Source organism: Alligator sinensis, unplaced genomic scaffold, assembly GCF_000455745.1.
Source record: "Alligator sinensis unplaced genomic scaffold, ASM45574v1 scaffold59_1, whole genome shotgun sequence".
NCBI classification, from domain to species: Eukaryota; Metazoa; Chordata; order Crocodylia; family Alligatoridae; genus Alligator; species Alligator sinensis.
The window spans coordinates 1,826,847-1,850,908 of record NW_005841878.1 but is presented as its reverse complement, the minus strand read 5'-3'; the positions used below and the strand labels follow the sequence as shown (position 1 = coordinate 1,850,908).

Below are 24,062 nucleotides of genomic sequence, written 5' to 3'. Positions count from 1 at the left end.
GAGTTAACCCAGTATGGACTGGGGCGTTGATTTGGACCTCCACCCCTCCTGTCAGATTTGGGGTATGCGCTCTCATTGGAGTAAGTAACCACATAACTTGGTGTGTCATTGGGCTTTTCTTTGAACTGGGTGGCTGCAATCACCCCCCCTTGTCATCCAACTAATCGCTCTGCATCCTGAGCCCGGGCTAGGACTTCTCCCAGAGCATAATTCCGGGCTTCTTGGAGTGGTCCCATTAGCCCGATTATAGACTGGTGCATGCCCTCCTGCACCTCCTTCCAAAATCCCAGGGGGTACTCTATATCTCTTATATCATGTGTCCGGTTGCCTGCCCTGTTGAAGGGCAGCACTGACCCTGATAATAGCTCCAACATGACATGGGATTACACAGTCCCTCACAGGCTCCCCAGGGGTATGGTGACTTGCCCCAAATTGTCCCTTAAATGTTTTCCTCCCTAGATTAATTCCCAAATCCATTACACTCCAGGGAATAGTGTCTACCCCAAAGCCACTCTCAGGGCTCATTGCTGCCTGAACCTCCGGGGTGGCACAAGCCCTTAATAGGTGGTACCATTCATGGGTACTGGGGGTTTCACACTCCACTACATTCAGGGATTTCTACAACCACTGTCCCAAATTCCTAATGTTAGCAGGTCCCAGGGTCTTACCCAGGGCAGCTAGATCAGCTCCACTAAGAGGAACCGTCACTTGTGTGGTATCTCTAGGGTTGCCCTGTGCATCCCGAGTAACTGAAATCTGCGTGATTGCCCTCACCTTAGGTACCAGGGTGCTCTCCTTTTCAGAGTTAGGGTCTTTAGAGGAGGGATCCCCTGTATCTTCTGGGTCTTCCCACATCTCCCCACCCCAAATCTCTCCCGGATTGAAGGGGATGTCTGAATCCCAGGCTTGGTCTCCCTGGATGACAGCTGCTACTAGCAGGCTACGCTCCTGGAGCTCCTTTTTCAAGCGGCTAATGGTATTTAGACAGGGGCTATGGTTTACATTGACTCCCTTCTCAGCTTGGTCTTTAGCCATTGTCTTTACCAATTTTTGCAAGGCTTCTCAGCTAGCCTTTTCTTGGTCCAATAATTCCAATTGTCGGGCATTGTCTCGATTTATCTTTCTCAATTGCTCATTCTCATTTTCCAAATTTCGGGACAGCCCCTCTAGAATCTGATTACTGGTTTCCAATTGGACGCATTTATCTTTTAGAATTTGGATTTGCTCCTCCTTTTCCTCAATTTCAGAGGCTCGCTGAGCTTTTTCCTCAGCTGCTGTTTTTACAGCAGCCCCAATTTTGGAAATTAATTTGACTCAATTTAGACATATAAAGCATAGTAACTCTTTTTCTATCTCTAACAGGGCAGTATGTTCCTTACAAGGCGGTTGGGTTTGGTTTGGTTTGTTTATTTGTTTGCTTGTTTGTTGCTTAGACTCCTGCCACACATTACACTTAAGATGCGATTTCCAGTTAATCACATATTAAGTTGTAACCTGGCTACACATTCAAGCAATTAATGGTATCATAAAATAAGAAATAAGCCACAAAGTTATTCCACAAAAAATGTGTTATAACTTTTTGACTGGTTCCTCTGACACCATTAATAGAATGTGTGGCCAGGTGCACCCCCAAGGCTGTGAGTCCTATCAGCTGATGGGGGGCTTCCAGACCTCGAAGCATACCATGGGCTCACTGCCATGGGAGCTTGCTACTTGTTGGTGCAGGGGGAACCTGGGAACATGGTCCTGGGCTCCCCCTGCACCAGCAATAAGATGTGTTGGGATCTGATGCTCTGTCCTACAGTTGTGTCTCCTGCCATACATGTGTGACATGGCTAGAACTGCAGTTATGTGGATTATGCATTAGATCCCATCACACCTTTACCTGAACATGTGGCAGGGGCCTTAAATCTGCAGTTGGTTTGGAAGGGACTGGCTGAGCAAAGCCCACCTGCAGAAGCCAGGGGGCAAAGCCTGCCTGCAGAAGCCAAAGACTAGGTAACCAACTTATGTTGTTTTACAGTTTTTCCTCCTCCCCATGATTATATTGCTCCACAGGAGCAAGTTGCTATAGTCTGCTTCTCTCCATTACTAAACAGTAAGAGTTGGTACAGGGTAGTAAGTAGAAGCTAAAGACACTAAACCATTCCAACAAGTATTTGTGTTGTGTGCGTGTGTGCATGCACGTGCACACATATGTGTGGTTAGTGAAAAGGATTAATTCCCACTGGACAATTACTTAGGACAGGGAACAAGTTTGTTAAAAGTATTAAGAGAATTTAACTTACCCAAATAGGGAAACTGATATGCAAGCAAACAATCAGTGGTAAATAGAAAAGTAAAAAAGGTGGTAGAAAAACTGACGTGGAAAATTTTGCTGGTCAGCCTAGTTCATGAGACAAATCCAGTAGCTGTTGCATAAACTCAGTGAGAGAGGTTTTTTTTAGCCTCCTTTCAATCTAAGCCTTTACTAAGGCTTAGAAACTTTTATCAAAAATATATATTATATTTTTGAGGTTAGGTAAGGGAAGTATATGTAAAATTGCACAACCTGAATGGTATCATAACATATGTATAGCTTATGATAAGAAATTAAGATATCTGAGTAATATCTTCTTAATTATACACTTGGGCTAAGTACAGATATTCAAAAAGCCTGAGCCTAAATTGATTCAGTCTTTGTAAGTTAGTCTGACTTGCATAGACCGAACCGATTTGCAAGTGAGTAGACATTCACTTTTGAATCAGGAAATATAGGCACATGCCTACAGTGGCTCAGACTAGAAGCTGGGGGGTGCTACAGTGAACCCTCCCTTTCCTTCCATAGCAGCCACAAGGCTGGAGGGAAACTGACTTGGGGAACATGGCCAGGCCCTTGGCAGGCCACTAAGTATGATTGGGGAGGGGTTTAATCCCCAAGCCTGGCGTGCAGAACCCCAGCCAGGGTGTGCCTGGAGCGGGAGGGGGAAGCAGCCCTTGCCAGGCTTGTCCTGGGGTGGAGGGGTGGCCAGAAACTGTGCAGTGGCAGAGGCTGGCAGGGCAGTTCTGCTCCCCTCACCTCCAGCTGCAGCTCCTATTCCTGCCATACCGTGCTGGGTGCGTGGAAGTCTGTGCTGCACCGCTTCACCGGGGGGCGGGGAAGTTTCATCCTGGTGGCTTCTGCTTAGCGCATGGAGCTCTGGCTCCAGTTCCTGGCTGCCTTCCTTTCACTCCTCCTGCTTGTAGGGGCTGCTCATTGCACCGGGCAGACGGAGTGGGTGGAAGTTGACCAGGAGCTGGAGTTTGAGCTCCATGCACTGGGCAGAAGCCACTAGGATGAAACTTACCTCCTGCCCACCCAGAGCAGCGTGTCAGGGACAGGGATGGCAGCACAGGCAACCGGAGGCAAGGCAGGTAGAACAGCCCTGCCAGCCCCAGCCAGCACATAGCTTCTGGTGTGGCTAATGCCGGCTGGGTGCTGCACAGTGATGGACAGGGGGCATTACGGTGGTGGCTGCGAGCACACTAGCCCCTGCAGTGGGCAGCTGCCGAACTTCTGGCCTGCTGGTGCCCCTAAACCAGGCTGGGCAGCCATGGGCATGATTAACATGGCCCACACTGTCAGTCTGGCTGCCAAGGCACCCACCTACAGCTGCAGTGGTGTTGCTTCTGTGCTGCTGCCCAGCCAGCTGCCGCCCAGCCAGCTGCCATCCATGCGTATTGGGCTGGGCTGTCACAGAGCCGCAGCCGGCTGAGAAGGGCCCTACCCCAGCAACCTGTGCCAAGCCCTTCCCAGCCAGCTGCAGCTTCATGGCAGCCCGGAGCAATCCGGGAGCACAGGTCCTGTGACCCCAGCTTGAGCCATAGGTGGCTGGGAAGGGCCTGCCCGCCCTGAGCCAGCCTCTTCATGCACGCCCTCAGCAGTACCCGTGGCCTGGCCTAGCTCAGCCTCCAGCCTCAGCCCCAGGCAGATGGTGGGGCCATGCCCGCTGGCTCTGGCCATGCCCCTGTCCCTGCCGCTAGAGCGGTCCTCTGGTGGGAGAGGGGAGTGGGGAAGAATAAACCACCTCCCTGCCTCTTCCCTTAAGCGGCTGTGCCAGGCCAGCATCTGGCCATGCCCCTGCCCCGGCTAGAAAGCAGAGGGGTAGGGACAGCCCTGCTTTCTGGAGCAGAGAGCACAGCCCAGGGCTGAAAAGCACACTGGGATGCTGGGGGACTCTGATTTAACTTAAACCAGGAAGGTGTCTGAGACACAAGTTCCATAAACTGGTTTGACCGAGATCAGTTAAGCCTGATGCTACATTCATACAGGTTTATCTTAAACCAGTTTTGGCTATTTTGAAGCTGGTTTATGTGCACTAAGCTTTTGTTTTGTTATGGGTTTAAACCAGTTTCTGCTCTCTCAAACAGGTTTATGTGTAACTTCTGTCCCAAGGTTTAACAGACTTACTTAAGCTAGTGGGAAAATGCTTTTGGAAAATGTAACTCTGCCATCTTACATTTTGGACCATGTGTTCTGCTTTCTTGGAGAACTGTTAGTGCTATAATAAATATTGTGTTGCTACAATAAGATTAAATGCTGTATTTATCAACAAAACTATCTGTGGGTTGTAATTGCCACTCAAGAATATTTAATTTAGCAACAGCAACAAACCAATTTTAAAACCATGTACCAGTAAATTATTGCCTTTTTAATATTTAACGTATTGAAAGTTACAAACAAACCAATCTTAATATTCTCCAATAATATTGAGCTGGTTGTACAAAAAACAGGCCTCCTAAAATTTAAATTTTTTAAATTCAAAATTAAGAACTAGATTAAAATGACGTTTAAGTTCCATGACTTTTACTTCTATTACTTTCTCTGATTCAACCAATTGTGATACAATTCTTTGGCAAAATAAACTTGGGGTAGTAATAGAACTATTCATTTTCGGTGTTAGAAGAGAAAGAAGTAATTCAAGATTCCATTCCATAAACCACATTTTCAGCCTCTCTTGTTCTGGGCTTAACGTATAATCTGTGTAGTTGTGATGAGTCAGATTGTCCAACAAAAGGTGCCTTGAATCATTTTGGAGTATTGTGTTTCTAGGATGGTCTTTTTGTTAGTGACATTTGTTAGGTCAAGTCAGTTTGCCACAGAGGTTGATGACCATATCGGCCATCAAGTTTCTCCAGTCTCCTTCCAGTGCTTTGTATGTTTAGTGTCTTTTGTTCAAAGACCTTCTTGGCTGTGGCGCTAATATAAATATAGTTATTGATGCATTTATAGATGTTCAGAAAGACTTCCTGAGAGCTTCATAATAAAGTGGTATTTGGAAGCTGAAGGCCTCTTACTTTTTAGCAACCAACCATAGGTCTGATTGCATGTGTTGAAGAATGTTGGTCTAATAAAAGATATTGCCTCTAGCACACTGACTAGAAGAATGTTAAAAACTTTGTGGAAGATGCACACTAAACTTTATTGTTTACTATGTTTCGAAGTCCTTCATGTTTCTGAAAGTTACATTTCCCTCTGAGTTCTAGTCTTCCCATTCAATATAGAAAGTTTAATGCAGTAGCAAATTTAGTTTTGAAAGCGTCTGAAGAATTCTTTTGTTCATTCTTTCTACCCTGATGTTATTTACATTTTTACTGTAGAAGAAGCATGTTATGATTAATTTAGTTAATTTAATCAGTTGCTTCCTACTAAAGGATCCCATTCCCAGTTGCCCCTTTCTTAGCCTCGGCGACAGTGGCCACGAAACCATTACGTTCACTGTTTGTCGCAAGGCAGGCAAATCAGATAGCAGGGTTGAAGTTTTGGACTTGAGAAAAGCAAATTTCAACAGGCTCAGGGCAATAGTAGGGGAAACGCTGCAGGACCAGGGACAGAAGGTGAAAGGAGTGCGTGAAAAGTGGTCGATCCTCAAGGACACAATCCTTGAAGCACAAAAGAAGTCCATTCCCTTGTAGAGAAAAGGTAGCAGAAGGGCTGGTAAGCCCTTTGGCTTAATAGGGATATCCTGGTCCTCTTGAAAAAGAAGAAAGAGGCATACAAACAATGGAAGCTTGGTACAGTCCTCTGGACAATACAACAATAGCCTGCACTTATAGGGAGCATATTAGAAAGGCTAAGGTGGCGACTGAATTTAAACTATCAACAGAAATCAAGGACAATAAAAAGTCCTTCTTTAGGTATGTAGGGAACAGGAGGAAAACAAATGGAAGTGTGGGGCCATTGCTTAACAACTCAGGACAGCTGGTTACTGACACAGGAGAAAACTGAACTCCTGAATGACTACTTTGCTTTGGTATTTCACTGGAATAAAGGGAAAATCATACTAGATAAAGTTCAGAATGGGCAAGCTGGGAATGCCCTCCTTTCTACTGCTGACGTTGAGCCGGTGCATGATCAGTTAGAAAAATTAGACATTTATAAGTCAGTAGGACTGACTGAACTTTATCTGAGAGTGCTGAAGGAGCTGGCCAAAGTCATAGCGGGACCTCTGGGGAAACTCTTCCAAAACTCGTGGCGCTTGGGGGAGGTCCCTGAAGACTGGAAGAGGGCCAGTGTTGTGCCCATCTTCAAGAAGGGGAGGACAGAGGACCCAGGCAACTATATAAAATTTCTATCCCAGGGAAAATCCTGGAAAAATTCATCAAGGAATCTGTGTGATTCACTTGTAGAAGTTAGGATTCTGAATGACAGCCAGCATGGCTTCATTGCGGGCAGGTCTTGTCTTACCAATCTTATCTTCTATGACCAGGTAACTCGCCACCTGGATAAGAGAGAGGATGTCAACATTGTATACCTAGACTTCAAAAAGGCCTTTGATCTGGTATTCCATGATGTTCTCATGGGAAAATTGGAGGATTGTGGGCTTAATTGCTTGACAGTTAGGTGGGCAGGAAGCTGGCTGTAGGGTAGGACCCAGAGAGTTCTAATGAACGCATCTGCGTCATCCTGGCGAGAAGTGGCCAGTGGTGTCCCTCAGGGGTCCGTGCTTGGTCCAGTGCTTTTCAACCTCTTTATCAATGGATATGGGGGTGAAGAGCTCACTGGCCAAGTTCGCGGATGACACCAAATTATGGGGGAGTGTGGTCACACTTGAAAATAGGCTGCAGATGCAGGCAGACCTAGACAGCCTGGCAAGTTGGGTGGATCAGAATTAGATGAAATTCAACATTGAAAATTGTGAAGTGCTCCATCTGGGAACGAGCAATCCCCAACATGCTTATAGGCTTGGTGGCGCCAAACTGACTAACACCACAACTGAAAGGGACCTAGGGGTAATAATAGATCATAGTACAGGGGTTGTCAATGGGGGGTATGTGTACCCCTGGGGGTACTTGAGAAGGCCCTTCGGGGGGTACATGCAGTGGGTGGGGACAGAGCACTGCCACGCATCATCCCGTGGGGGTTGGGGGAAGCTTGCACGCGGCAGCTGCTGCCACTCTACATTCAGCCATGTGCCACCCCCACCTTCCCCAGCTCCATGTCCAACCCCTGGGGGTACACTGATCCAAAAAAGTTGAAAACCCCTGCCATAATATGAACATGAGCCATCAGTGCAATGTTGTAGACAGCAGGGCAAACAATACTGTGGCATACATCAACCGATGCATCTCAAGCAAAACCAAGGAAGCGATTCTTTCACTTTACTCAGCATTGATGAGACCGCAGCTGGAGTACTGCATCCAGTCCCAGGCATCGCGCTTCAACAAGGATGTGAAAAAGCTTGAGAGAGTCAATGGAAGAGCAACCTGTATGGTCAGAGACTTGCAAGGCAAGCCATACGAGGAAAGGCTGAGGGACTTGGGTCCCTTCAGCCTAAAAAAGAGAAGGCTGAGAGGGGATTTGGTAGAAGCTTACTGCTCTATCAGGAGAATACATCAAGTACTCGGCAAACAACTGTTCACCAGGTTATCCTTGGGGAAAACCAGGAGTAATGGCCACAAACTCCTGGAAGACTGCTTCAGACTTAACACTAGGAAAAATTTCTTCACAGTTAGGGTGTCCAGACTATGGAATAAACTCCCTCTAGAGGTGGTGCAATCACCTACCCTGGAAGTCTTCAAGAGGAGACTGGATGGTCACCTTGCTGGGGTCACCTGACCCCAGTTGTCTTTCCTGCCTAGTGCAGGGGGGCTGGACCTGATGATCTTGCAAGGTCCCTTCCAGCCACTTACAATCTATCAATTACAATCTGTGAAATAAAGGATAATTGCAGTAAATCCACTACTGTATTTTTCAGCAGCTTTTGCATTTGTTAAAAATTAAAAAAAGAAAAACAACCAGGTACTTAATTACCCTGATCTGAAAACTGGACAACAAGATGGGTTAGTCAGTGTTATATAGAGAACCGTGGTTTCCCACGTCCAGCTCACCTATCAGCTTTTTCTAACATTTAGTAATGCAAATAGCCCAATTGTTCACAGCTCCATAGACTACAGGGGGACAGTTATTTGGGTCCCATGGCCACATAGGCAGTTGTGAGGAGCTGCCACAGGCTGATCAGCATAGCCCCCTCTCTCCCTTCCCTGGAGCCTATGCACCCTGTGCCTTCTCCCTGCCACTGCCAACAGCCCCAGCCCCAACCCTGGCCTGCCCTGTGCCCACTCTGGACTTGTGCTGGTCAAAACAGAGCAACAAAGCCTTGACCCCGGCCTGCCCTGCCCCGCGCCTGCTCCAGACCATGCGCCCACACTGAGCAGCGTAAGTGTCTGGGCACAAGCTGCTGCTTGGTGTGGAGGGAAAAGCGGCCCCTACCCCCAAAAACTACTGTTGTGGTGTCTCATCATCCTGTAAGGCACAATGATAGGCTATGTTTAAAATATTGATCAGTGAGTTTTGAAATTATACAGCTCATTACCTTGTTGTTAACCCTGAGATTCTCAATATTAATTTTTGCTAAAAAGGGTGAGATGATTTTGTCAAATGTTTGTTTTCAGATTTACCGTATCTGTTAGCAAGGGATTATTTTGCTCATGAGAAAAAGAATCAAGCTCTTTCTTTCCAGCCTCCCACCTCTACCCAGAAGCACTAAAAGCATGGTTACCTGGATACCTGCTCTGGGGGATATGTGCAGGAAAAACACAGCAGTTAAGATAGGCTGATTTTGTTGTCTGAAAGCAAAAAGACTTAATAAAATGTTATTAGACTACTAATGGCTTCTGCACTAAATTTCTAAATGGAGTTTGCTAATTCCAGTTTCATTTTATACCTGTAAAAAAGTATCTTGAAAACCAGGAACTCTCATAACAAAACCAGGAAAGCAATATGAATACTTTTTTCCTAGTTCTATAATTTTGGGTCTCTGCCCACAATATATATTATATACTGAATTTATGAATTTATATAAAAGTGTATATATATGTGTGTGTGTATATATATATAAAATTATGAAAACAGCTGCTTCAAAAAATCTGTCTAGAGGGATTTCAAACTTTTCCTCCCCTTCATCTCTATATTTGTTTTATATTTTAGCTCAACCCACCCCTCCTCGTAACACACGCACACACACACACACACACACACACACAAATTGAAATAACAGCTAACCTAAGAGAATGTCTTGCATTGTTTCTGGTTGATTGGGAAGATTCATTACTTGTGACCCATAGGCATATGCTGTAAAAACTTTGATAGATAAAAGGTTAAAGACATTAATTGTAGATGGAGTCAATAGTAAAAATAAATTATAATTAGTAAAAGAAGATTTGAAAAGTCATGCTGTATATTGAGCAATATATATATATATATATATATATATATATATTTTTTTTTTAGAATAAAATGTCAAATAGCTTGCTGAGTCTGGGGGAATGGGTTGTAAAATAGAATTTTAATTATTTTTTTTAAATCTGGTCCTTCAGGGTAAGAATATGCATACCTTTTAATCAGATGCAGGAAACCTAAGCCTTACAGGCCAGATCTGTCTCACCAAAACATTTAATTTAGCCTATGAAGTCTAGATATTGGTGGCATTTTGGCAATGGGGCAGTTTGGTGGCATTTCGGCAGCAGGGGGATTCTGCAGCTTCCAAAATGTCAGTCAGGTCACGTGCACACTGACAGCAATTTGGCAGCTGGGATTAGCAGCACCGCCTAGCTCAGAAGTGCTGTCCCTCCTCAGACTGAGCTGTATTATTTTGGCCCACTACTTCTGAAAATGTTAACAATCCCTGCTTTAAAGGGGAGAAGGAGTTGCTGTTTGGGAGTGTGCAGTAGGTGTTACATTGTAGCTGTTACATCAGTATGGTTCTATAATAATACCCTGAGTGAAATTATTCTAACTTTGACCCTGAATGAAATGGGGTTAAAGTTGAAGCAATTTTGCTGCATTTTATGGCTACTGAAACATGTAGGCATAACAGTTACTTTGTTACGGCTCGTATCAGTATCCTTGGATGTTGATACAATTGTTACAATTGCTTTTTTATTTTTAAATGTTTCTCATTATTTAAAATTCTGATGACAGTGTTAATGGGTTATTCTTTGAAGTTAGTAATTCTATCATATACTTGTACATGCAAGAAAAGTACATGCAAGAAAACCTGAATTTCTATCACGCATGAATTGACTGAGAATGGATTTGCATTGATACTGGAAAGCTACAGGCTGCAGCCTATCTCCATAGTACACATACTTGAATTGATTCAAAAAGATTCTATGGTTACACAAAATATTTTGAAATCATATGATCTGTTTGTGTATTTTCCCCTGGCTAGTAAAATTAAGTCAATAAGGCTCTGTCGCTATAAAATATACAGGATCCTACCAACTTGGCAAAGACATAGTTTGTTGATGCTCAATCTGGCTTTCCTCACACTCCGCGCTTACACAGAGTAAGAACAGTTTGCAAATTCGAAGTACTGGATTGACACCTTTGAAGACTGCAGGTTTCTTTTTGGGCAGTTGATACCCATTTTTTATTTTAACTAATAATTTTCTAGACCACAAAGTCAGTTTTTCTTTGATAGAAGAATTTTATGTGGTAGGGATGGAGAGTAGGAATGTGGACATTTTATGCTGCCTGTTAGAAATAATGGTCAGACAAGGGTCTTGATTTTTAGGCTCTGGGTAAACAGAATAAAACTGATTTATATATAGCTTTTAGAAGAAATTAATTTAAGTCTACCTAGCGATTCTGTTGAAGAGAAGGATATATTAAGGCCTCATTCCAGCCTCCACAGACATTTATTTTGAAGCTAGTTATTGATTCAAAACATTGCATACACTTTATCTACAGGCTCAGGAGAAGAGGAGTTCATCTGGAAATAGGTACTATGATATGTAGGGTGACTTTTCCTTTTAGATCACTAGCTTGGAAACAATAATGTCCAGGCATCCTTAGCACAAAGGTATACAATATGTAGCCCACCAGGGTAATATCAGTGGTCTGGCAAGTTAGCCGGATACATGCTCCAAGGTAACCCTCTATTTGAAATATTATTTGTAAGTAGCTCTCATTAGAATTGGAGTTATGCCTCTTTCCTTTGCTACTTACTAGGTGGCTTGAGAAGCTTGTTGTGCTGCTACCGTATCTGATTCTTGCATAAGAAATGTGTCGATCTTCTACTTCTACCTTTTATTTTACCTTGTCTCCAGCATTACACATGAATTGGTGTTGTTGCCTTGTACTCAAGTTTTGGGCTGTTCTCTTTTTTCTTTAGTTTTATGTCTCTGCTTTCTCTCTCTCTCTTTCTGTGTGTGTGTGTGTGTGTGTGTGTGTGTGTGTGTGTGTGTCTATTCCTTTTCATTTCAGTTCTATGTTTTCTGTGGATTTTACTTTCCATTTTTCATTCTCATTTTTATTCTTTACCATTATTTCTTAGCATTTTTTCCTTTCCCATTTTCCTTTCTGACCCTGTTTTTGGCCTTTTTTTCTGTAACTCCCTGTTCCTATAATTTCAGTTTTTCTTCTTGTCTTCCTTCCCTTCCCTTTCAGTTCCCCCTCTCCCTCTTCATTTCCACTGTTGTCTTCTCCCCCCATCTCTATTTCCTTCTCTTGGTTTGTTTTACATTTCTTTTCTTCTGTTCTGTCCCTCACTCACGTTTATTGAAGGGCTCTGTGTTGGACAGGGCATTAGGAAATGCCTCTTTTTTAAGTGTGTGCTCTAGTAGGAGCTTGGAAGAGATGTTGAGAAGGGAAGGGACTTTAGGACATATTCCCTTTGCAGTTATATGAACAGATAAAAGCATTTTAAGGAAACTACTGCTATTAAATCCTTCTGGATATGATCCCTGAAGACTGTGCCTGTAACTAAATCTAGCCCAGGTGGTACTTTATGGGATACCTTTATTGTGCGAATTGATTGTGTGAATAAGAAAGTATTAGAAATTCAGTAATCTTCCACTGGCCGGTAATAGTGAATCTAAAGTTCAATAAACTGGACTAAGATCATGGGAAAATGGGGAAATTTACTTGAATTATTGACAACAGGGTTCAGCATGATCTGTGGCTGAACTTTTAATTAAAAATCAACATCCCATTATTATAAACAGTTCTCACTCTCCAACATAAAGTACAATACATTCTAGATATGACACCTTATTGGATAAGCCTCAGTCTTCCAAAATGGTTCTTACTACAGATCCCCTCAAGTTTTCTTCATTTAAATATCACCTCCATTCATAAACTATTTCCCCTACCCACCAAATAGCTTATTGGAGACTTATGACTCCATCATTTAAAAAAAAGTCTGATTTATTTCTAAATTACTTCAGTTGTACAGTAGGATAGCCAAGAACATTTGATTTCAGTAGAGCTATGCTGGCAGAAAATTAGAGCAACATCATGTTGATTGCATTAGTGGCATACCGCAAGTGTAATCTCATGGCTAAATCAAAACTCTCTAAATTTGTTTTTGTCTTATTATAAATATCCACTTTGACGTGTGACTTCTGCATTTTCCTTATGTTCATATTATAAATGAAAAAGGAAAATAAATGAAAAATATTGGAAAAAACAAAATATTAAATAGCACAAATCAAAGTTTATCATTTATCTTATTACCAAATATTTATTCATTGTATATATTTTAAAATTAATATCCATTAGTAGAAGAACGTTACATTTTACTGTACAGATATATAAGGCATGAAGGATCTTTGAACAACTGTTTTTTATTGATCCCTTGAGTTGTTACTTAAAACAGATTTCACAGATTAAATTCTAGCTCAGTGGATGAGTATGTAGCATTATAGAGATGCTCCACTGTTTTTTTTAAGTCTTGCTGCTGTATTGTCACTTGCTTTTTGTGTAATTTTTAAACCTGATTTTGCCTTACATATTATGTTAATATGAGTGGTGCTACCTAAATAGGATGGTACCACACAACCTGAGTTCCAGCCCTAAACCTCAAAGGGAGACGTTTAGACTTCTTCCTTTATGCATCTCTTTTCATCACTTTTTTCATAGTAAAGTAATACCAACACAATATATTTTACCAAAAACATATTGCACAAACTTATTGTTTCAATGCAGTTCAGTTTACTATGTTAAGAAATGCTGAGAAAAACACCTGTTGTAGCTTTTTCTCTATATAGAAAAATATCTTCTATTTAATCACTGTCTAAAGGCAAGATGCTACATATGCTTACTAGTGGCTATAATGCTTTATTCCATATGTGTTCCTACTGACTCAGACATGTAAGTGTAACCCGGGCGGTACTCCAAAAGGTACCCCCTCTCCAGTTGCAGGGATCAAAGCAGGTGCACAAGCGCTGTGGGAGGTGTAGGGACTCTCCTCCCCCTATAGATCAGACCACCACTGGGGACTTAATCATATACCTTTTAATGAGGGAACAATACTGGGAACATAACAGGCATAATCAGGGGGTATAGTGGACACCACAGTGCCCCAAGGGGGCAGGATTCAACAAAGGTTAGACACTTACAATCATTGGCAAAAGACAGGGTTAACAAAATATAAAACACAAATAGCAGAGCAAACAATACTGGTTGGGGAAATATAAAAAGGCACAAAATACAAAATGTCAAAGGACAAAGAAATATAGGTCCTAGGTACCTGGAGGGGGAGAAGGGGGGAAAACACAATGGCTCCTTTCTACTGCAAGAGGAACTTCTCCTTGTTAGCTCACTCACCCCAAGTCACCAAAGCTGGGACCTGAAGTCAGATTTCACAGGTGGTAGGCAGGAACACTGCCACACAGCCACCAGTGCTGGCACTGCTCCAAACTGCTAGGGGTCTTGACCTTCCTGGAGCCACGGCCTCACGTTGAGCTGCCTGGTCTCTGACTGGAGGAGCTGGAAGCCAAGCTGGGAACCCCTCAGGTCACTGCTCAGATCCTCCTGCTGGCCACAGCCTCTTGTAGGGGATCCTGGAGCCCAGCAGGAAGCCTCTCCTGCCGGCCACACGCCGTGCTGCTGAGGGTCCCACTGCTGCCTGCAGGTCCTGGTCCTTCAGGCTCTTCTGGGGCAACTGCTTCTGCCCCGCTGGCTCAGCTCTTTGAAGCTCCTTCCTTGTAGTCTCTCTCTGGTCTCTCCCTGAGTCAGCCATGCTGCCCCTTTTATTCCCTTCCAGGTGACCCAAGGGGCCAATCAGGGGACATGAGGGGTGAATCTCTGGGGCCTGATTGGTGAGGAAAGGGAATCCCAAGTCCTCCAATCATCTTTTACCCCTTCAAAACCCCTGGGCCAAATCATTACCAGATTGGTGAGGAAAGGGAATCCCAAGTCCTCCAATCATCTTTTGCCCTTTCAAAACCCCTGGGCTAGGTCGCTGCCAGCTAGCCCGTCACATAAGTAAAAACTGTGCCAGGAAGTGTGAGTAGGGTGACGTTCTTAAGTTTGAGTTCAGTTTCATGTGCTATATAATACTGTATTTCTTTCTAATGTTGCTTTATTGTCGTTGAAAAAGTGTGCAGTCCGTGCGGCTACAGAAGGGAGAATCCTTGTGTTGGAAGGCTTGGAGAAGGCAGAGCGGAACGTCTTGCCAGTGTTAAACAATTTGTTGGAAAACCGGGAAATGCAGCTTGAGGATGGACGATTTCTTATGTCTGCTGAACGCTATGACAAACTGTTACAGGTATGGAAAAAACACTGTGCTGTCTGGGTTTTCCATCTCTTTTTGACTGTGAGGCCATTCTGTATTCAAAGAAAGGCCGAGTCTGCAGATCTGTGTTTGCTTGATATGTCTTCATAGTAGCAGGGTTACTCCAACTCTGCTGAGTGGATAAAGCCACTACTGCTGCCTGGCAGACAGCTGATAGTCTAAAAGCTGTTCCGAACTAAATAGGGTATGTCCCAAGGAGATGTCTTCATCTTTGCCAGGCCATAAACAAGTTAAGTCAAAGGTTATGGGCAAAATTAGACATTTTGTAAAAGAAAGACATTCTTTTTCATAAAAGCATAGAGAAGTAAAGCAAGAGGGACCTCCAGAGCTTGAGTATCTGAAACCCTTGTCTGAGGCAGAATCATCCCTATCCAAGCCGTCCTATACAAATCCAAATCAAAACTCTTTGTAAAACTGCTGTGAACCTTGATACAATACACAATTGAACGCCCTAACCTACCACAGGTAAAGCAGGAAAACCATGGAAGCTAACATCCTGTTTCTATAAAATATTAATATATGCTCAAGAGATCCCAGGTTGAGGATGGTGCCCCCTGCTACAGAGAAAGGCAAAAACCCCCACAGTGCATACTTTTCCTTTGAAAATTCTTGATCTTCATAAAAAGCAGTAGACTCACTAACTATAGCAGCCACACATTTCCATTCACAAACAAGAGTGCTTGTTTGGGGCAAAACAGTTGAGGTGGATTTCAGATGTACTTCAAACAACATTATGCTCTTTATAAAGAATTAAAAACAATATGGATAGGAACAGACATTCAAAAAACTTGAGCCTGAATTGATTCAATCTTTTTAGGTTAATCTAACCTGCAGAGATTAAACTGATATGCAAGTGGATAGACATTCACTTTTGAATCAGGGAATGCAGGCACATGCCTTCAGTGGCTCAGGCTAGAAGCTGGGAGGCACTAGAGTGAGCTCTCCCTTCCCTTTGACAGTACTGAGCTTAGGGTGGGGGTGTGGCCAGGCCCTGGCAAGATGCCAAGATTAGGAAGGGGTTTAAACCACCACCCTGACCTGTACAGTCCCCAGCCAGGATGTGCCTGAAGGAAGAGGGGAAAGCAGCCCTCAACAGGCTTTTCCCGGCTCACTGCTCAAGGGGTGGGGAGTGTTGCTAGACCCTGGCCCCCAGCTAGTACTCTGAGGCAAAGGTGGGGGGCAGGAGGGAGGACTGCCTGTGTGGACTGCATGCATCTGTTGATGATGTTGAGCTTTTCAATCTCCCCCTCCCTACTTCTTCAGCAAACTGACAGACACTGCATTCATTGCAAACCAGGTCATTTCTCATACCTCTCTGTGTCCCCTCTTGAACACTGACAGATTACTGCCTTTGAAGCAAGCGAGCTAGTAGGGAGCTTACCAGCCCATCAAGAAAACAAAGCCTCTCTCATTAGTTCAAGCTTTTCTTAAGCAGCTTTTTCCAAGAAAGGAGCGGAAGGACATTACTAGCTGACCTGCTGATTAGTTCCAAAAAGCCCTAAATGAACACTGTCCTGTCTGCTTTTGTTCCAGTGAAAATGGAGACATGGACACAGACACTTCTCCTCTCAGCATTAGGTAGCATGGGGGTGGCGTGGCCAGGTGCCGTCTGGGGCCCGTGTTGCTTGAGTCTCTCCTGTGGGAGAGGAGGGATCCCTGCTTGAGCAGAGAGTGAGGGGAGGGCGGGGCAGGGTGAAGCCAGGCAGACACTGCTGTCTCCCGGCTGCAGTCCCCTACCTCCTCAGCCAGCTGGAGCTCCAGTTAGGGAAGAGAGGGGTCGGGCCAGCCCTGCTCTCTGGAGTAGACAGCCCAGCCCAGGGCTGAAAAGCATGCTGGGATGCTGGGGGACTCTGATTTAACTTAAAGTAGGAAGGGGTCTGGGACACAAGTTCCATAAACCGGTTTGACCCAAATCTGTTAGGTCTGATAATACATTCAACCAGGTTTATCTTAAACCAGTTTCTGCTATTTTGAAACTGGTTTATGTGCACCAAACTTCTGTTCTGTTACAGGTTTAAACCACTTTCTGCTCACTTAAGCCGGTTTCTGTCTAACTTCGGTCCCTGGCCTATTAGACTGTCTGGAAATGAATCTTGAAATGAGGTGCCATATTCCTTACATTGCTCATTGCCCTTTACTCACCCTATAATTCTCCATTAATGTATTTAGAAGAGCAATTTAAAATCTCTTAAATGGGATTTTGTAGACTGCTGCTTACTGGCTACTTAGACCTTTTGTGTAGTTTTTCAAAGTTTTATGGGGCAAGGTTACCTTTGAGAAGATTGCTCTCTGCTTTCCCATGTTTCTGCCAGTACTTTGGCCTGTACTTCTGTGTCTCATGGTTCCCTGGCCCATATCCTGCCTGATTTCTATGTTCTACTTGATTCTTCCTTATCTGTTTCCCAGCTCCTTATGAGTGGCAAGTCAATAGATATTTATAAAAAAAAATTAAAATTAGACTTTGTCTGAATATTTATGAAAACATACTGGCAAAAATGTGTCCCAAACATTAAGTTCAAAGATCATTCCTTTCTAGCCCATGTGATGTAGTTTGGCTGAGCATACATTTTGCTCTTTTCTTTCCCCTCAGAACCACTCTTGCAGCAATCCTTGTGTTTCTTTTTCCAACACTACTTTGAACCCTTACCTTAGGATGAAGGCAATTACATTAGGCAATTGTATTATGAGGAATTAAAAGTTAGAAAAGTCAATTTGGTATAACTTTGAAACCATCATAACTTTAAATTTCCCATAAAAACTTAGTCCTCAGAAGAGATGTAGCTTCACGTAGCTCTGAGCCCACACAAGTTATGGAAGGAGAATCACAATATAGCAATTCTTCTCCATGGCATTGTCCATTGAGCTGGTAATATTGAATTCTATTCTGAGAAGATTTTTGTTCTTTCTGATTTTATTCTAGGCTGATTCACTTAGCAGACATAATTGATGAAAAAGTTATTTTAAATAAGAATAATCTTTTTGTTTTAAATAAAGCTAAATTTAAAGAGCAGAAATGAGAACACACTTTAAATTCAAATAGGGTTTGATTGAGATTATGAAGTACATCTTTTTATACTTTGTTAATGATAGAATGCTTCAAAATTACTCCCTAAGGCATACAACTAATATTAGTTGATTTGCATAAATCCTCTATTGTGATACAAAATTTAATGTTGCTTAGTTGTTTGTGGGGAATTCTGCATTATACAAGTTTATAGCTTATTCTCTGTTTTCCTATGTGAATCGTTACACTGGATCTAGGTCTGCAGGAAGTAATCATGTACAATTTCAAATAAGGTTCAATTGTAATGTGGGAAGACTACAGAGCTGACTGTTGTCTGTGCAGTGAATCCTTTCATGGCAACAACTAAAGTTTGCCAATATTAATAGATGCTTAGTGATAAACCTGTATTACTGTTGTTCTTGTAGACCATATTTCATTCAAACAAAATGGGGTTTTTTGTAATAATTTAAAAAAATAGAAGTCTATGGTTCTTTCTAAAGAATAAAATAATGAAGATTCATTGTCTCTCTGATTTTTCTAAATCTAGTTCACATCTTTGACCATTAGTGGGATCCATAATTAGATTTCTGAAAACTTCCAAATTGAACCTACTGAAGCATATTTCAACCACCCCTTAGTTTAGAAAGCTCGGTTATATCATCTTCAAATGGAGTATCATAGGCCAGCATGCTATATTCCATCTTATCATCTTTAAAGATCAGGTCAACAGAAAACTGCAGTTAGTTAGAAGATTTCTGATCATAGGTCTTCACTGTGCGGTTTAGTTATTAGCAGGGATCCTGGTTTTCTCTGATTAAAAAAAAATCCCCAATTTTTGGATTTAAAAAAGTAATGCAAAAACCATATTTTTACATGATTAAAAGGAAATGCCACTAATAAATATATATATATAGATATAGATATAGATATAGTGATGTTTCATTTTAATCACGGAAAAAATGTGGATTTTGGGTTACTTTTTTTTATTTGAAAAATTAGAATTTTTTTAATCCGTGAAAACCAGGATCCCTGGTTATTAGTGGCTTCTCCAGAGATATCATTTACTTCTAAGTCTTTTTTTCCTGTTCTTTCAGGAACATACTAAAACTGAGTTAGATGCATGGAAGATTGTTAGAGTCAGTGAAGATTTTCGAGTGATAGCATTAGGACTTCCAGTACCGAAGTATTCTGGTAATCCATTGGACCCTCCTCTTCGTTCTCGATTCCAAGCCAGAGATGTTTATTATCTACCCTTTAGGGTAAGTGCCCTTCTAGATCACTTAGAGTTTGTATGCTGAGCACAACTAATAGATAGTTTGACCTAATGTTTTATAAAATTTAAAAAAATCCTCTTTGAATGTAAATAGAATGCTTTTGACACTTTGTGGGAGGGGATGGTTCATGTTGAAGTACAATGAATTACTGAAAAGGAAGAAACACTCCATAATGACTTAAACATTATAAAATCCTAAAAGAAAGATATGCTAACACCATGATGTTCTTTTTTTAAATTTACCTTTGTGTTCAGAAAGTGGGTGGCCTCTTTGCCACAAAAGGCATGGTGTCTAATTTAAAGGAAAGATAAACAATGCTCGGTATGATATGAACTTGATCCGCAGTATGACCCAGAAATTAATTTGATATGTGATGCTATGTTCTATTTTCAGGACTGTCTTCAGCTATTATACTCAGTTGGATCCAACATTTCTGCAGACAGGTACATTTTCATAATGATAAGAAATTAGTCTTAAGTAGTTGACTGTTATGTCCTATCAGGATTGCCTTTTGTAGTCTATATTACTGGAGATTGACTTGAATTGAATGTAAGTGTGGGAGTATGATTAAACAGCTTCTCATGTATAGCTTTGTGGGTCCTTAATGCATCAAAACTTTATTACATGAAACTTACTGTACTCAGAACTAGTTTCAACATATGCTGTTTTTAGTTTCCCAGAATTTAACATTTCTACACACATTTTCTCTGTATAAAACAGCATATTTTTTCTTATCTAGAATTTCTCAGCTCTTGTCTTTTGCTGCAACTCTTTGCTCCCAAGAGTCGTCAACACTGGGGCTTCCAGATTTTCCATTAGACGGTTTATCTGCTGCAGTTCGGATTATGGTATGTACTTAAAGCTGTGTAGTGAAACTATATGAACAAGTTTGGGAAATTCCTTTCACAGAAGTTGAACTATGCATACTTTACTGCAGTCTTTGGAACACAACTGAAATGAACAAAAAAAGGGTGTTAAGGGGTAGGTGCTCCAAAGAGCCAACATACCAGCATAGAGTCACATACAAGTTTAAGTGTTAAATTAACAGGGATGAATCAAAGATTTACAAAGTAGTTTCATGTATGATTATACTCTACTAATTCACTAGGCAGAAGACCAATTGTCTTAGAGTTAACTCTGAGTCTAATATATTAATTAGTGGGGAACTTATTATTGCTACTGTTACTACTACCACCGTAGTGCCCAAGGGTCTTAGTCAAGGTCCAGGAACCTGCTGTTGTCAGTGCTGTGCAAATAGAATTTCTGTCAATTTGTCTGTTTAATTGATGCCAAAACAATGACTAGGAGGTGAATAGCACTAGAACTGAGAACATTAAACAAGCTTTCTAGTGCAGTGGTTCTCAACCTTTTCAAGGTTAGGGTACCCCTCCATCACTTTCAAAAAAGTGGTGGCCTCTTGGTTGAGAAGCACTGTTAATGCTGCTTCAATTTACCTCAGTACACAATGAACTAGGTGTTGCTGTCTCCAGATAAAATAGCCCCGTGTCTGCTGCTCAACCATCCCAGGAAGGACAGTGGCATGTGTGAACGCTTCTGTTGCTATGGGTCTGTGATTGGCCTAAAGCAGGGAGGAATTGCCTTATGCTATGTAGCCCTTCCTGGTCTGTGCGTTTCTAGACTTCTCCCAGAAACAGGCAGGTGGGCGAAACTGTCCCATGTGCCTCTGTTTCTGGGAGGAGTTTGAGAGGGGCCGGACTTGGAGGGCTCCAACTCCTGCCTGCTTTAGGCTGATCACAGCCCTAATACAGCAGGAGTACATGCATGGCAATGTTATTACCTGATTGCTGTGGCCACAGCAGCACCTGTGTCATGGCACCCTGGTTGAGAACCACTCTTCTACTACTTCTGCAAAGAAATGTATGTTGGATGTTTAAATTTATTATAGCATTTTATTCTTCAGGCCACATAGTGAAAAATTACTTTTAAATGAATACTTCCAGAGTAATGGAAATAAAATGAGCCCTAAGCTATTTATTTTCATTGAGGGATGAAGGATGTATTTTATTCTACATTAAAGATGTAGTGTGTTGTCATTTTATGTCAGTGTCTTTTAATCATGTACCAGAACATTTTCTGTTACAATTAGTTTAAGATTTTTTCCCCTGTTCTTATCTCTACTGGTTTGGAATGACAGCATCCTAAGCTAGCAATTCTCTCTTTTTCCATACTGGGCTCATTTCCTGCCTGCTAAACTCCAGGCTTCCTCCTTTCCTGTAAGCAAGATCATTGCTTTATAGCAATGTTGGAAGGTCATTGAGTTTATCTGCTCTTCCTCACCTCATTGTCATTTGTATATTCCTAGAGGATTGTCATCCTCAAGTTGAAAATCCTTCACTGATACTGACGGATTTTTTTAGGCAGGCATGATGAGGAGGCTAATTTAATCTGTTCCAGTCTGTTAATTATGATTTGTTTGAAATATCATAGGGGAAGAGTAAGTTGTGCCCTGCACAGACAGAGTGCTATTAAAATGCTGTAAGGAGGATATCTTATGAACTGAGCAATACATTTTACTAGAGTGCACTTTTACTTCAGAATTAGGGAGCATCATCAAATAAAAATTTGGAATGTTGTTTGTTTTATGAAAACATACCATATTTACCTGAATCCAAGGCAACTCTGAATTTTAAGATGACCCCTCAATAATTAGATTCTGTATATGGAACATTTATACATTTCTTCCAATGTCCCATGTATAGAACCTTATTATTGGAGGGTTGTCTTAAATTCCTTGCACCCTCCCCCTTCCCAATGGCAATGGCAGAGGGGCAGATATAAGGGGGATGGTGGTGGGGGAGTCAAGCAGCCTGGCTCCTGGCCCTAACTCATGCCTGCCTCCCTACTACTTATCCCCACCCCTCTCCTGCCATGCTTACATTTCATTTTCTAAAAATCTTTCATAAAATGTTTTCCAAGAAAAGGGTATATATCAGAGACTGGCAAAATACATCCATGGGCTGCATCCGGCCCTCCAGGCCATTCTATCCAGCCTGTGGGGCTCCTAAAAAAATTAGAAAATTAATATTCATTTGCCCCTGGCTGCCTGTCAAAGATGACAGGAGCTAGGGCAGTAGGACCCAGGGGGAGCCAGTGGCACAGCCTGGCCCTGCCCCCATCAGCCCCAGCCTCTGCCTACCAGGGGCTTCTGCAGCAGGGGCTTCAGGCTTGGGGTTGTTCTTGCCTCCCTGTGCTAAGGGAAATACAGATGAGAAGGAGTGGGGAGGGAGGTAGGGAAGGACCACAGGCAATCGCCTCAGGACTGGGCCAGGCTGGCTCCTAAAGTTCCGGTGATACATCCAGGAAGCACGTGGTGTCAGAGCTTGGTGTCAGAGCTGCAGGCAGTTAGGTGAGTAGGTGGGGGGGAAGGGGCACTGAACAGGCGCAGAGCGCAGCAAGAGCTGGACGGGAGTGTGGGACCTGCGCTGGTGCACTGAGGCTAGTGCTGGCGGAGCCCAGAGCAGGGCAGCAGGAGCACAGGGCATGGACTTGCAGGGGTACAAGAGGGGAGCTGGCCCGGCTCCATAGAGCACCTACTCTGGGCCCCACTGTCACTGGCCCCGGGACACTGGTGAGGGCCCTGTGTTGCCGCCTGGCTGTCACTGGCACTTGTGCCCAGCCCCCCTGCCGCAGCCCCATGGTACAGGGCTGAGCTCCGTCTGGGCTGAGCTGTGGCGGTGTGGGACAAACTACTGCTCAGCATGGGGGAAAAGCGGCCTTTCCCCCTCCAGACGGCTGACACTTCCTGGTGCAGCTGCCCGGAGCCCACATGGGGCTGTGTGCGTCTCCACCACATCACCATTGTCCCTGGGCTGCCCCGGGGGGCAGCAGTGGCAGCGGAGACCAGGCACAGGCAGCCCAGTGTGGGCTACAAACAGCTGTAGCAGCGAGCGCCGGCAGCAGGAGGGGCTGCTTCCTCCCTGTGCTGAGCAACAGTGTGCTCCGCATCACTGCTGCTCAGCCTGGGCCCTGCACCAGCTCCGGGCTCGCCTGTCATTGCTGAGCTGCAGCAGCTGGACAGAAACTGCTGTTTGGCATGGGGGAAGTGCGACCCCCGCCCCCACCCGACAGCGTGCGGCAGGTTTTGGTGCGGCTGCCTGGAGCCCGCGCCGTGCTAGGCTGTGGTGCGGCTCCTTCATTGCTGCTTGTGAGTTGCCCTGCACCTGCTCCACACGGTCACTGTTGCCATGCTGGGCAGCACAGAGATGGTGATGAAGGAGCTGCTCTGCAGCCTAGCATGGTGTGGGCTCTGGGTGGATGCAGCTAAAACTACCCAGCAGCAGCGAGGGGGGCACTACTTCCCCTGCGCTGAGCAGCAGTTTCTGCCCAGGAGCACAGGGTCTGGGCCATCAGGGGCTGTATGGAGCTGGGCTGCGCTGCTCGAGCAGGGAGAGGAGGAGCCAGCCTGGCCACAGACCCCCCCCGGGCCAGACCCCCTGTGCCTGCCCCTGTGCTGTAGGCCTCGCTGGCACTGGCCCTGGTGCATCAGCATGGGCCTCACGCTTCTGCCCAGCTTTTGTTGCACTCCATGCTCCTGCTCGCTGCCCCTTCCTCCCCCATCTGTTGCAGCTATTTCCCCACTCCCCCCACCTCCCTGCTTGCCTGCCAGCAGCTCCAGCACCACTTGGTTTCTGGCTGTATTGCCAGGACTGCAGGAGCAGCTGGAACTTGGTGCCGGAGCAGTGAGCGTCAGGGGATGCAGAAGAGGCAGAAAAAGGACAGCGG

General features: G+C 43.7%; 1 protein-coding gene across 1 annotated transcript in view; it reads left to right on the top strand.

The window, feature by feature from the left end:
* Positions 1-24,062, top strand: part of VWA8 (von Willebrand factor A domain containing 8) — a 313,781-nt gene that overhangs the window by 58,515 nt on the left and 231,204 nt on the right. Inside the window, exons 5-8 of the mRNA XM_025196153.1 lie at positions 14,847-15,014; positions 19,140-19,304; positions 19,713-19,762; positions 20,059-20,167. Coding sequence (XP_025051938.1) covers positions 14,847-15,014; positions 19,140-19,304; positions 19,713-19,762; positions 20,059-20,167 — 492 coding nt within the window. The remainder of the gene's footprint in view (positions 1-14,846; positions 15,015-19,139; positions 19,305-19,712; positions 19,763-20,058; positions 20,168-24,062) is intronic.